The sequence below is a fragment of the Stegastes partitus genome, unplaced genomic scaffold (assembly GCF_000690725.1).
Source record: "Stegastes partitus isolate 25-593 unplaced genomic scaffold, Stegastes_partitus-1.0.2 Scaffold2629, whole genome shotgun sequence".
Taxonomy (NCBI): domain Eukaryota; kingdom Metazoa; phylum Chordata; class Actinopteri; family Pomacentridae; genus Stegastes; species Stegastes partitus.
Genome location: NW_007580360.1, coordinates 31,108 through 44,233, shown reverse-complemented (window position 1 = coordinate 44,233; position 13,126 = coordinate 31,108). Strand labels below are relative to the sequence as shown.

The following is a 13,126-nucleotide window of genomic DNA, read 5'->3' as shown; positions in this document are numbered from 1 at the left end:
ATGTTGTGTGTCTGTGTGTGTGCAGGTGGAGTCGGAGGAGTCCAGTGGTGACGGTCATATCCACAGTCTGGACCCTCAGTTGGAGCGACAGGTGGAGATCGTCAGGAACCTGGTGGACTCGTACCTGTCCATCATCCACAGAACCGTCCGAGACCTGATCCCCAAAACCGTCATGCACCTGATGGTCAACAACGTATGACAACACACACACACACAAACACGTCACACACCCGATGGTCAGCAACTTACGACAACAGACACACAACCATCATGTGACTCTCTCTCCTCAGACGAAGGAGTTCATTCACGCCGAACTGCTGGCTCAGCTGTACTCCTGTGGAGACCAGAACACCCTGATGGAGGAGTCACAGGAACAGGTGAGACGGACAGACAGGTGAACAGACAGACAGGTGAGACCGACAGGCCGGTGAACAGACAGGTGGACAGACAGGTGTCCTGTGTCCGGTCCAGGCGCAGCACCGTGATGAGATGCTGCGGATGTATCACGCTCTGAGGGAGGGCCTCAACATCATCGGTGACATCAGCACGTCCACCATCACTACGGCGATGCCTCCGCCGGTCGATGACTCGTGGCTGCAGGTGACCGGGATGCCGTCGGGTCGAAGGTAACCAGGCGATGCCGCAGGATTCCGTGGAAACGGCAGGTGAGCGCCGTCACTGAGTCTGTGCTGGTCTCTGCAGGTCTCCCATGTCCAGCCCGACCCCTCAGCGCCGGGCCCCTCCTGGACCGCCCCGACCCGGCGGCCGGGCGGCTCCGGGGCCTCCGTCTCGACCCGCGGTGTCACCTGATCCTGGACCGCCCTCAGTGCCATCCAGACCCAACAGAGCTCCCCCACCTGGAGTCCCCAGGTAACTCTCCTCTGGTGACGTGACGATAACAGGAACCAGAACCAGACCGGCTGTCCGGTTCTGTGTCCATACGTCACATGTGAGAACCAAAAAGTTACTGATTAAGATGAATCTGACAAGTTTGGTTCTCTGAGGTCAAGTTCTGGACAGAACCGTCACTGACCCACAAACCTTCACTGCTTCACTCCTTCATCCATGCACAGTTCTGTCAGTTCTGCAGAACGGTTCCAGTTCTTTGTCCAGACGTCAGGCTGACTTTGCTTTGTAAGAACCTGCTTTAACGTTGTTGTCTTACGCCGTCACATAGACGTAAATCCTAGAACTTCATGTTCTGATATCTGTGGTGGTTCTCCCATTGCACTGTGAGACACCTTCACTGTGAAGGTTCTGAGAAGATCCAGGTGCCAGTATGGATCAGAACATTTTCCACATGAAGGTCTCACAGGAGGAACTGAGCAGAGAATGAAACTGTGATTTAAACTGTGACCTGAGTGTGCTTCCAGATGTTTGCAGATGTTCAGAGTGTTCAGTTTGACGCAGCACACGGACCCACAAATATCTGCAGAACTCACTGAGCTGAAAACGTTTCCAAATTGACGAGATTCTCTGGTTCAACATAAACGTACATGAAACAGCTGAAGACCTGCAGCTGCTCGTCTTCACTGAATCTGAAGTTCTGCATCAAACTGGACACAATCTGAAAATGAGTTTTATCAGACAGAGAAGAAGAAGACGTTAGGTTCTTCTTTGTTGGTGCTGTAGGAACAAACGCAGCGATCCACAAACAACCTGCACAGACATGGAAAAGAAAGGCGCTCTTTCTTTCTTCATCATCTTCATTCCAGACTCCCGTTCTGGGAAATCTTTTTCATCTGTGTGAGTCAACTGCTGAAACAGGTCCAGTTAGCTTAGCTTAGCACAGACACTGAAAAGGTGGGAACTGTGAGCCTAGCTTAGCACAAAGACTGAAAAACAGGTGGGAACAGTTAGCGTAGCTTAGCATAAATACTGAAAACATTGGGAACTGTTAGCCTCGCTTAGCACAAAAATATTAAGCGGGGGAAACTGTTAGCCTAGCTTAGCACAAAGGCTAAATAAGCTGTGTAGTAGTCACACAGAGATGAAACAGATTTTCATTTAACTGACTCACAACTCCAACATCCACCTGGAGCCATGTCTGTCCGTCTGTCCGTCTGTCTGTCTGACTGTCTGACTGACTGTCTGTCCGACTGTCCGTCTGTCCGTCTGACTGTCTGTCTGTCTGTCTGTCTGATTGTCTGACTGACTGTCTGTCCGACTGTCCGTCTGACTGTCTGTTTGTCTGTCTGTCTGTCTGTCTGACTGACTGTCTGTCTGTCTGTCTGACTGACTGTCCGTCTGTCTGACTGTCTGTCTGTCTGTCTGTCTGTCTGACTGACTGACTGTCCGTCTGTCCGACTGTCCGTCTGACTGTCTGTCTGTCTGCCTGACTGTCTGTTTGTGTGATCCTGTTCTCACAGTACCTTTTAAGGTTAACCAGGAAGCTCTCAGGTGTGTCAGTGTCAGAGCAGGTAGCCCCGCCCCTGGCTCCTCCCCCTCATATTGACCATATATGGTTATTCTTTCAGAATCTCAATCAGTGACCAGTGAGGAGTTCACCAATGGTACGTCAGCTGTCAGTGTGATGTCACTGTCTTTCACCAACTCTGTGTGTGTGTGTGTGTGTGTGTGTGTGTGTGCCTCACCATCCAATCAGATCGCAGTCATCACTATGTGACCCCGCCTTCTCCCTCATCATTACGGTTAGCTGTGTGATTGACGGCTCCATCGACCACTTACTGACTGTGTGTCTCTGTTGCTTTTATTTGTTTGTGTTTGTCTCCAGTCGGAGGGCTCCTGCATCTCCATCCAGATCCTCCAGACCCGCCTCTGACTCCGCCCTCTGACACCACACAAAATATACACAGCAAATACACAACATACGCAACATGCAGAAATATTCACACATGTATGCACATGAAACACGTGTAAGAGTGAATAAGATGAGCCAGCTGATGGTGACAAATGTTCCATACGTGGCTGCAACTGGTTCCAACTGGTTCTGATGACCTGGATCAAACTGGATTTGACTGGTTTCACATAGCTGAATGGGATTTCAGCTGGCTCCACACAGTTCTGACTGGTACCATCTAGTTCTAGGCAGTAACTAAGTTCAGCTGGTTCCAGGTGGTTCAAACTACTTCTAGCTGCTTCCAAATCATTCTGAATAATTGGAACGAATCAGATTTGTTGGTTCAGACGGGTGTCAGCTGACGGTAGGTTGCTCTCACCCCTTTCAACTAGTTCCTTCTGATTCAAATTATTATGAGTGGGTCTGACTACATCAAGCTGAGTCTGTCTTGATCTGACCAACTGATTATAACTGGTTCTGATATGTTCTAGCTTGTTCGAATTGGTCCTAACTGGATCTTCTGCTGCCAACTGATTGGACGATGCCACGACCTGTTGTCGCTGGGTCCTACTTTGATCCAAAATATTATAATTGTTTTTAATTGGCTCTGAATGTTTGGAATCAGTTTTAGTGGGTTTGGGTTTTCTCTGGCTTTTTCTAGCTGGTACCAGTTAGTTCTTCCTGGTTTTACTAGTCCCCAGGTTACTGGGATGTCTCAACTGGACTCATCATAATAAATCAGATGATCCAGCTGATGTTCACCGATGTTCTTCACAAGGTTCTGGAGCACAAACATGCACAAACACAATGTGGTGCTCATACTGGTTCTAACCAAGTCCAACTTGTTAATGCTAGTGCCAGTTGATTCTAACAGGATCCTATAGATTCCAACTGGTTCTAGCCAGTTCTGGTTCATTCATATGGTCCAGCTACTCGTTTTGTTGGGTTCCAACAACATCCTGCTCATTTCAGTTGATTCCAAAAGGTTCCTTCACTTTCGTACTTGTTCAACTGGTCAAAAGTTCTTGCAGGTTCGAGCTGTTTGTATCTAGATTTAGCTTTTCAATTTTGTTCTAAATACTGTTCCCAAGATTCCTACCTGTGCTTTCCAGTAGGTCCAGTGGGTTTCAAAAAGTTTCTTCTTTTTCAGTTCCTAGCAGAAAGTTCTTCCTGGTTTCAACAGGTCCCAGGTTCCTCATTGGATGTTAACAGGTTTCTGTGTATTTGGTTTAAACTCTGTTTTGATGGATCTAAATGGATCTAAGTGGTTCCAGCTTTGCCCAACAGGATCCATCCTGCTATTTCTAGTTCCAGATAGTTTGATCAGCAAGAACACTGATGTTTTCAACTGATTCCAGCGGGTTTATACTCGTTCTACCTGGTTTACATGTGTGTTCCAACTGGATGTTGTAAGTTCCTGTTGTTCCAACATGTTCTGGTAGGTTGTAAGGTTGGTGCAACAGGTTCTCTCTGGGTACATGTAGTTCCTTCTAGTTTCTGCTGGATCTGTCTGGCTTCCTGGCTCTTAATAGCGCTGCATGCTGTGTTTGCTCAGGTCACTTTCTAACACAGTCAATGTTTGCTCCTTCCCAGCTGCAGTCATTTGTTCTGCCAGTCAGAGAACCGCTCAGTCAGTAGAGTCCTGATGCCGTTCTGTTCCTTACTGGGATGATGGTGACAAATGAATCCTTCTGAATCCTGCATCAGTTGTTCTGTTCATGTAGAATACGTTAAAACTTTACCTCTTGTATTAAACAGCTGCTTACCTTCTAGTTCCAGTGTTTCCATTTGGTTCTAAATTGTTTCAGTAGTTTCTGACTCATCTATCTGGCTCTAAATGCCCTCACTGGAACCGGTTCCCTGTGGTTCTAGTGGTGGGTTCCATTCTTACTGGTCTGAGATAGTTTACATTAATTGGTTGTACATGGACTGTCCTGGTTTCCACCGGTTCTGATCAGTAGCTTGAACTGGATTCTACTGGTTCCATATTGGTTCCAACCAGCAGTGATTGGTTCCATGTGGTTCTAACAGGCTTCAAGTAGCTCCAACATGTTTGTATGGCTTTCAGCTGGGTCTAACTTATTTCAGCTGGTTCTAACTGGTTTTCATGAATTTTAACTTTTTCTGACTGGTACTAACTGGTTTTGATTGGTTCCAATTGGTTTGTGCTGGACCTAACGGGTTCTGACTGGTTCCCACTAGTGCCATCAGAGTACTGTTTGTGGTGGAACCGTTCCCCTGTAACCCTTCCCTTGATTCACTCTTGTTCTTTTTCTTTTGTCTGTCTCCGTGTTTGTTTTCTGTCGCTGTTCTTCCCAGTCGTCCCAGTAAAGGTAGCCCCGCCCACGGAGAGAGTCCCCAGTCTTCTATTGAGGGTTGAACCGAGTGTGTGTTTGTGTCTCTACTGAACTGTTCTACTGTTCTCTGCCGATGCTGTGTTACTGTGAACCTTACGAGTAATAATAATATTGATGAGCACATTATGACTATATAGCAAACGATCAGCAAACTCCTGCAATACTGAGTGAACTTACCGTCTGCTGTCGGCCGGTGAGACTGGCGCCTGTCTGCCTCCTCATGGGACGTTCCGTCAGCTTTAGAACGTTCTGTAGATGCTGTTGAGGTAAAAACACCTCATTCTGACCTGGACGTTCAGGTTAAATCGGCTCCTGGAATTAAATCACGCTGCTGTGTTTTTGTTTTCAGTTTCTGCTTTTCTGTCTCGTATGAAACCGAGATGTTCTGATTTAAGCACCAACAGAACTTTTCTTTACAGTGTAAAGTTTAAATATCGTTTGAACTTGTGTATTTATTAATCTATTTATTGATTTATTTATGATCTGCAGTTCTTGTCTGTAAGATGGAAAATGTTTCCCACCAAACAGCTTTGACATCAGTGTTCCCACCATCTGCTGTGTTCTGTTCTACGGACATGTGACGGATCCCAGCTGCTTCTAACTGGTTCCAATTTCTTCTGGTTCCTTTCAACAAGAGTGACTTGTTCTGTGTTGTTCCAACTGAAACTGACTGGTTCTAAATGACAGTTACTGGTGGTTCTAACGGCTTTCTTGTGCTTGGTTCCACCGTGCTTCAAATGGCTGCACCTGGTTCTGATTTGTCTCAACAGAGACATGAAGCACTTCATACTGGTACCAGTTGTTTTCAGTTGGTACAACATGTTCTGTCTGGTTCAAATTCTTGCCAAATTCCTGGTTCCAGTGTACTGCAGCTGGTTCTGACTGGTCCCAATTGTTTCTAAATTATTCCTGGAGGTACTGAGAAGCTCCAGCATCCTGCCACCTGTTCTGTCTCATTCAGATTGGTGCCAATTGATCCCAACTAGTTCTAATTGATACCAACAGGTTCTAAATGGCTCTTAACTGGTCTCAGGGGATTCTTACTGGTTTCAGTTGGTTTCAGCTGGTTCTAACTGGTTCTAACTTGCTGTAACTGGTCCCAGTTGGTTCAGACTGGCCTCAGATTATTCCTGTGAAGTTCCTCAGACTGCTGGTCTCAACCTTCTCCAGCTGCTTTCACTCAGAACACCTTGTTCTGTCTTGGCCCAGTGGTTGACCAATTCTTGGTCCTAACAGGTTCCACTATGCTCCTGCCGGTTCCGACTGGTCTAACTGCTTCCACAACATTCCTGTTGGTACTAAGTAGCTCCAACTCATTGGATCCAACTGGTTCCAGTTGTTTTTAATGGACTGTATTAAGTTCCAACTGGGTCCAGACAGTTTTGACGGGTTACTTTTGGTTCCCAACATTTTGTTTGTTTGTTTGTTTTGGTTGAAAGAATCCAGCAGTAAATAAAGTGTCACTTGGAATTGTATTAAATAATGTTTGTTAGGCCATGATGTAACTTTTGGTTTCTTCTGATGTGTTTCAGTTTCTGAATGTTTGATGAACTAACTTTTTAAAGTGTTAATTCAGTTGATGACGATCTGATCAATGAGTCTGATCAATGAATTGGTTTTGTGAATCTGATCGATCAATCCAGGAGAGAAAAAACGCAGTCAGCAGTATTGATCCGTACTGACTGCATGCGGTACGACAGCTTGAATCAGACTGTATGACGGGAAGCTGCTGATCTATCTATTCTGTGTTTGTGTATCGTTGTCATGGTGATAGTGTAGTTAGTCGAGCTCCGAGCTGCGTTCAGCTGCTTCACTGTTAGCAGAGCGACAGCAGGACGTGTTTGTAGCCGTGAAGTCCTCGTGTGTTCACTTTAGTGTCAGCATGCTCACTAAACTCTGCTTTCCAAAGTGCTGTGTGACTCTGTGGTGAAGTGTTGACGTGTGCAGCAGCATGTTGAACGCAGCTCAGGACGGTAGTTCAGTCTGTACCTATCGATGTCGTCCGTGTGCTGTTTACAGGAGATAGTCATATATCAGTGAGCAACATGAATATAGAGCATCTATTAAAGTGAAATATGCAGCGGCCCACACTGTAGGGTGTGTGTGGGAGTGTGTGTTACAGTGTGTGAATGTGTGTCGTTAGTTGTGTATCTGAGTGTCAACACAGACGTGTTAACATGAATAAAGCTTTGTGTGACTGAACATGACGAGTGTCGACTCTTTGTGACGAGCTGAAGTGAGCGGCTGCTCCCTGGAGAGGACGTCGACTAACTTATTCACTCATTCATTGACAAACTCATTCATCCAATCATTTGCCAGTGAAGTCTTCAGCTGCTAACTCATGCATGTATCTGGATCTCTAACTCAGCTGTTCAGTGACTAACTCACCGAGCACCTCATCAACTAAGTCATCCTCTCGTCTTCTAACCTGACTCATCGGCTGACCCATTCAGTCTCTCACCAAATCATTCAAGTCATTTGTTCCTAAACTTGTTCATCAAGTCGAATCTCTGACTATTAATTTGAAACAAACAGGTCATTAAACTAACTTATTAACCGTCATTAGCCACTAGACCAGGAACTCACCCAGTGCTAACTAATCCACTAATCATCAACTAAATCCTTCATCCTTCAATCCTGTTCAATAAGTTACCTGCTGACCAAATTAACTAGTTCACACAGTAATGCATTAACCAGTCAAACACTAGATCCACTGATGTGCAGATTCTTCATTGGCTGTTTAAACGTAGAAGGTTCAGAGCTGTGCTGCAGCTTTCAGCCAGCAGGTGGAGCTGCAGGTTTAACCAGCGTAACCAGGTTAACCGTCATCGTCATCGTCACAGTGAAGTTAGTTTAACTGAGACTCAAAGAGGAAGACGAGGAGGAAGCGAGACAGACTGAAACGGACGGCTGCAGGACAAAGAACGACAGAAAAGCAGAAACAGACGACGAAACTGTCTGTAAATCACAGTCTGTCTGCAGACATGTCATCCAGGGCTGACAGTAAGACAGGTGAGCTGCCTTCTTCTTCTCTTTCTCTGTCTTGTGTTGTCACATGCTACCTGTTAGCCACCACAGGCTAAAAACAACCTCTTCAGGGTCTTTTGTTTTGGTAGTTGTTGATGATGATGATGATGATGATGTCGATGTCGTCCTCCTCTTCAGCCTCCCAGTTTGCGTCTCTCACCTTGAGGCTGAAGGACAAGCTCCACCCACCACGAATCAGAAGCTCTGAGCGAATCAAACACACCCAGAGTCAAAGAGTCAAACCGCCTGACCTGCACCTGCAGCAACACAAGGTACACACACTATTACACACTATTACACACACACTCTGCAACACACACTGTTACACAAGGTAGACCTTCTCAGTTCTGGACCTCTGGACTGTGTCTATCTATGTCTGCATCACGGCTCCACATGGAGAAGACCTGAACAGAGGAGGAGAAACATCTGACTGAGAGACTGGACAAAGATGGAGAAGGATCCAGAAGATCAGTGAGCAGCTAGAACCCAGTGCAGCCCAGTGTGAGCAGGAACCAGGAGGTCCAGAAGGAGCCACAGCAGCACTGATCAGGGCTGCAGTGGTCGTCCTCCTACAATGACTCCACGGACAGTCAACTACTGTCACTATGGAGCTGTGGACACCAGACAAAGGCAGCTGCTTCAGACTTGGCACAGGGCTGATCAATGGAGACCAGAGTTAGTGTGAAGCTCACACAGTGTGAAGGACACTTCAGAACATCAGCCTGAACATGACATCACTGTGACATCATCAGTGTGTGTGTTGCTGAGTAATGTTGCTCATTAAAGGTGTGTGTTTGTCAGTCTGGTGGTGTTCTGGTGGACCAGCAGCGGGCCGTCCTCAGCTCCCTGCAGTACTTCAAAGCTCTGGTGGACAGACTGGGAGTGGACAGACCCGGCCGTGACAAACTGGTCCTGGATCAGTTGGTGGTGGGCGGGCTGTTGGGCGGGGCTTCCACTGGTGTCCTGGAGGCGGTCCAGACTCTGGTCCAGCTGGAGCCACACCTACACAACAGGTTAGTTTCATCTGCCAGTGTTTGAACGTGGACCGCAGAGTGTCTCCTGACCATCAGCTCACCTGTCTGTCCTCCCCACAGCAGGACCATCTCCACCTGTCTCACGCGTCTCTACCACTCTCTGGCTGAGCTGATTCGCTGGGCCGACCAGGTGATGCTGCAGGGCGTCTCCCACGACAACAAGGAGTCAACAGAGAGCGTTACCTCCATGATTAGGGCCGTGTTGGACGACGTCAAGGTGAGAACAAATTACACTCTGGCTTGGTGTGCTTGGTTGTCTGTCTCTAAGTGTAGCCCTGTGATAGACTGGTTACCTGTCCAGGTGAACCTGTCTTCACCCTGAGCCAGCTGGGATAGGCTCCGCCCCCACCACCCTAGTGAGGGTAAAGATGTAGAGATGATGGATGGATGGACTGTTCTACACACTGGTCCTGTTGTTGTCATTTCCTTCATATCTGTTTGGCTCCTGTCCTGTTTTCTACTTCGTCTTGTCCTGAGTGTCTCAGTGGACACGAGCTGGAAGCAAAGGACAGACTGAGGTCTCCAGGCTCAGTCCGTGTCATCTGCCTTGTCTTGTCCTTTCATGTCCTGTTCTTGTCTTGTGTTGTGATCGCTTTGCTTCTCTTGTTTCCATCAGGAGCTGGTTCGACTGGCTGCAGAGAGACAAGATGTCTCCGCCCCCTTGTCTCCTGTCCAATCACAGTCAGAAAACCAAGAGATATCTGAAAGGACAGTGGGGGAGGAGGAGACCGTCTTAGCTCCGCCCAAACCTCCAATGCCCCTCCCAGAGCCCCTCCCCCTGGGCCAGAGGTGAGTCTGTGCTTACACTTGATTGGCTGACGTATTCACTCCGTGTTGGACATTAGCTGGACGGCATTTCCTGGAGAAAAACTAGTCAGATTGTGGAAAGCTCTTGACGCTTGACATCTGGACGTTTAAATGTGTTTTTGGCCTTAAGTTTATCAAACGAGTAGCAACTTCAGTGTGTTGCTGTCACAATAATATAACTGTAGTGGAGAACCTGCTGAGACGTGACCTGTTCGTCAGCAGGCTCCGTCTGAAACTTCACACTTCTGCCACATTTGGTTTCAACTGGACAAAGCTTTCAAGAGATACAGCGGTTTGAGTGTATTTGACAATCGTGACGAGCATATGGGCCATGGTTGAAGCACTTCAGCACTAGTGTGCACTTAGTGTGGTGATGGTGAGGTATGTAGGGACTGGAGTCAATAGTCAGAATTCAAAATGGCAGAAACGCCTGTGCCGTTCAGCATCATCCGCTGACACCACAAACACCAGCTGTCAGGGCTCACTGCTGCTCTGTACATGCAGGGCTGCTGTCCGCTGAGCTTCAGTGCTGCAGCTGTGGACTTTTTAAAAATGCTGAGTGTTTATTTGCAGGTGTTGAATATTCCAATAGACTTTAAAAAAAAACCATACATGGGGGCGCCGCATAGCTCAGCTGGTTGAGCTGGCGTCCCATGTACAGGGCTGCAGTCCTCACGTGGAGGTCGTGAGTTCGAGTCCCGCTCATGACCCTTTGCGCAGGTCCTTCCCTCATTCTTCCCCCCCCACTTTCCTGTCTCTCTCTCTGTCCTACCTAATAAAAACAAACAAACAAACAAACAAACAAAAACATCACAGGGGGGCGGAGCCTATCCCAGCTGACTCAGGGTGAAGGCAGGTTCACCTGGACAGGTAACCAGTCTATCACAGGGCTACACTTAGAGACAGACAACCAAGCACACTCACATTCACACCTACGGACAATTTACAATCACCAATTAACCTCAGCATGTTTCTGGACTGTGGGAGGAAGCCGGAGAACCCGGAGAGAACCCACGCTGCACGGGGAGAACATGGAGACTCCACGCAGGAAGATCCCGGGTGTCCTCACCGGGACGCGAACCGGCGACCTTCTAGCTGTGAGGCCACGGTGCTAACCACTGATCCACCTGCAGCCTGTAGTGAGATCAGTTACACTCATTTATATTAACGTGATTTGGGGTCCAGTCGATCAGCCTCTCAGTCAGTTACACAGAAACCTAAAAGTCATCTACTGAGCGCGAGCAGAAATAGATCTGTGGGTTAAACAGGAAGCAGAACAACTGAGCACATGACTCTTTGCCCCCCCACCACTTCCTGTGTTTCTGAACTGCAAGAAGAAGAAAAAGAGGAAGAAGACGCTTCAGAGCCCAACAGACGACAGCAGTTTCTTCACAGCAGAACGAAATTTGTCCAAACAGGACAAACTGAAGCTGGAAAATCATGAATGTTGTTTAACTCTGAACCTCAAGCAGCAGCTTCTGTCTCGTGGTCCTTCTCTGAGGTTCATGTTGCAGCATAAAGTCCTGCAGCTCTGAGGAACCAGAACATGAAGGAGGAGACAGAACTCAGAGACGTTGTCTGTCAGCAGGACTCAGTTACAAAATGATCTCTAAAAGTTTCAAAAGGATTTCCAGTGTTTTTAAATTTTAACTCACAAAAATAGATCTGTGTTCTGACATGCTGTCTAAATGTGTTCTTGCCAGTTAGTGGGAGTTATGAACGAGGAACCAACATGTCCAACATGTTTCCAAGTGTCCCCAGATGTTACCAACTCTGGACAACATGGAGGCTCCACATATTATAGATTAGGCATGTTGATAATTAATCCATAAATAAACCCATTAGAAACATATTCATTGAAACGGCAAAAGGTGACACGTTTCAGAAAATGTATCATAGATGAGCTGCAGTACCGGGTTGCTGTCCTGGTCACTGCTAAGGCTGTCCTACTGGAGAACTATTAAATGACTTCAATGTCTGTCTGTCTTAGTCCTCCAGCTCTGCCTCCTAAGAAGCGTCACTCATCATCAGGCCCCGCCTCCTGCAGGGTTGCCATAGTAGCACCATGGAGACGAGAGCCTGACGAGGACAGACAGGTTCAACAGGTGTGCACATTTAATTCACATTTTTTATTTTTTATGTTTCCACAGCAACGTTTTTACTTTTCACTGTGTCTCTATTTCAGATTGTCTGTCTTTTATTTTGAAGCTCAAACCAGATTCAAACTAGATGTATGTATTTGTTTCTGCTGATTGATCTGTTTGTGCTGAAGTTATTTCCATGTGTGTGTGTGTGTGTGTGTGTGTGTGTGTGTGTGTGTGTTTTGCAGGAGTGTGAGGACGACTGTTGGAAGCGGCCTCCTGCTGCTGCTCAGAACACACACTGTGGTAACACATCTCGACATCTGCTGTCACTTTGACATCAAAGACTCTTTCACTGGAAATTCTTTTCCGGAAAGCAAAATAAAACTGATTCAAGGTTGACAGTCAATAAAAGGAGAAACCTCACAGAGGTAACACTTTGTATAGACCCAGTACAGTATGGCACACTCAGCTGGACCACCAGTGACAAACTCAGGTGAACTGAGAGTCAGGCTCCGCCCCCTGATACCTGACAGAGGATGGAGCCTGTCCAGATAATGGACGCATGTATAACTGAAGAATCTTAGCTTTCCAGCTGCCCTTCAATAAAAGAAACATTGAATAACATTGATACAGTGTTGTGGAATCAGTTGGAGGGTTCTGGTTCTGGTTCTGGTTCTGGTTGTGACTCTCAATGTCTTGTTCTCAGAGGACGACCCAGACTACGACTTCCTCCTCACAGACCAGTCATCCTCGGAGACGCTGCCTCCTCTGGCCCCCGCCCTGCCAGAGAAGAGACGACGCAGCACCGCAGGTGAGAACACACCTGTCGGTCTGTCTGTCCGCCTGTCCGTCTGACTGTCTGTCCGCCTGTCCGCCTGTCCGCCTGTCTGTCTGACTGTCTGTCTATCTGTCCGCCTGTCTGTCTGACTGTCTGTCCGACTGTCTGTCTGACTGTCTGTCTGTCTAACTGTCTGTCCGACTGTCTGTCTGACTGTCTGCTGTCTCTAAACTTCAGGA

The 13,126-nt window shown here is 47.3% G+C and overlaps 2 protein-coding genes across 3 annotated transcripts in view; both read left to right on the top strand.

Annotated features, from left to right (window-relative positions):
• Positions 1–7,359, top strand: part of LOC103375497 (dynamin-1-like) — a gene marked incomplete at its 5' end in the record, with an annotated part of 13,283 nt that extends 5,924 nt beyond the window's left edge. The window contains 5 exons of the mRNA XM_008305797.1: positions 41–193; positions 291–377; positions 472–626; positions 703–870; positions 5,120–7,359. Coding sequence (XP_008304019.1) covers positions 41–193; positions 291–377; positions 472–626; positions 703–870; positions 5,120–5,180 — 624 coding nt within the window. The remainder of the gene's footprint in view (positions 1–40; positions 194–290; positions 378–471; positions 627–702; positions 871–5,119) is intronic.
• A 689-nt stretch (positions 7,360–8,048) lies between these two features.
• The window catches only part of LOC103375495 (rap guanine nucleotide exchange factor 1), a 12,803-nt gene continuing 7,725 nt past the window's right edge, over positions 8,049–13,126 (top strand). Inside the window, exons 1-8 of one of the 2 annotated variants that reach the window (XM_008305795.1) lie at positions 8,049–8,169; positions 8,323–8,456; positions 8,986–9,197; positions 9,282–9,435; positions 9,835–10,007; positions 12,016–12,130; positions 12,355–12,412; positions 12,816–12,920. In XM_008305795.1, coding sequence (XP_008304017.1) covers positions 8,142–8,169; positions 8,323–8,456; positions 8,986–9,197; positions 9,282–9,435; positions 9,835–10,007; positions 12,016–12,130; positions 12,355–12,412; positions 12,816–12,920 — 979 coding nt within the window. In that variant the 5' untranslated portion in view covers positions 8,049–8,141. Of the gene's footprint in view, positions 8,170–8,322; positions 8,457–8,985; positions 9,198–9,278; positions 9,436–9,834; positions 10,008–12,015; positions 12,131–12,354; positions 12,413–12,815; positions 12,921–13,126 lie in introns of both variants that reach the window. The other variant, XM_008305794.1, reaches the window with a different exon arrangement.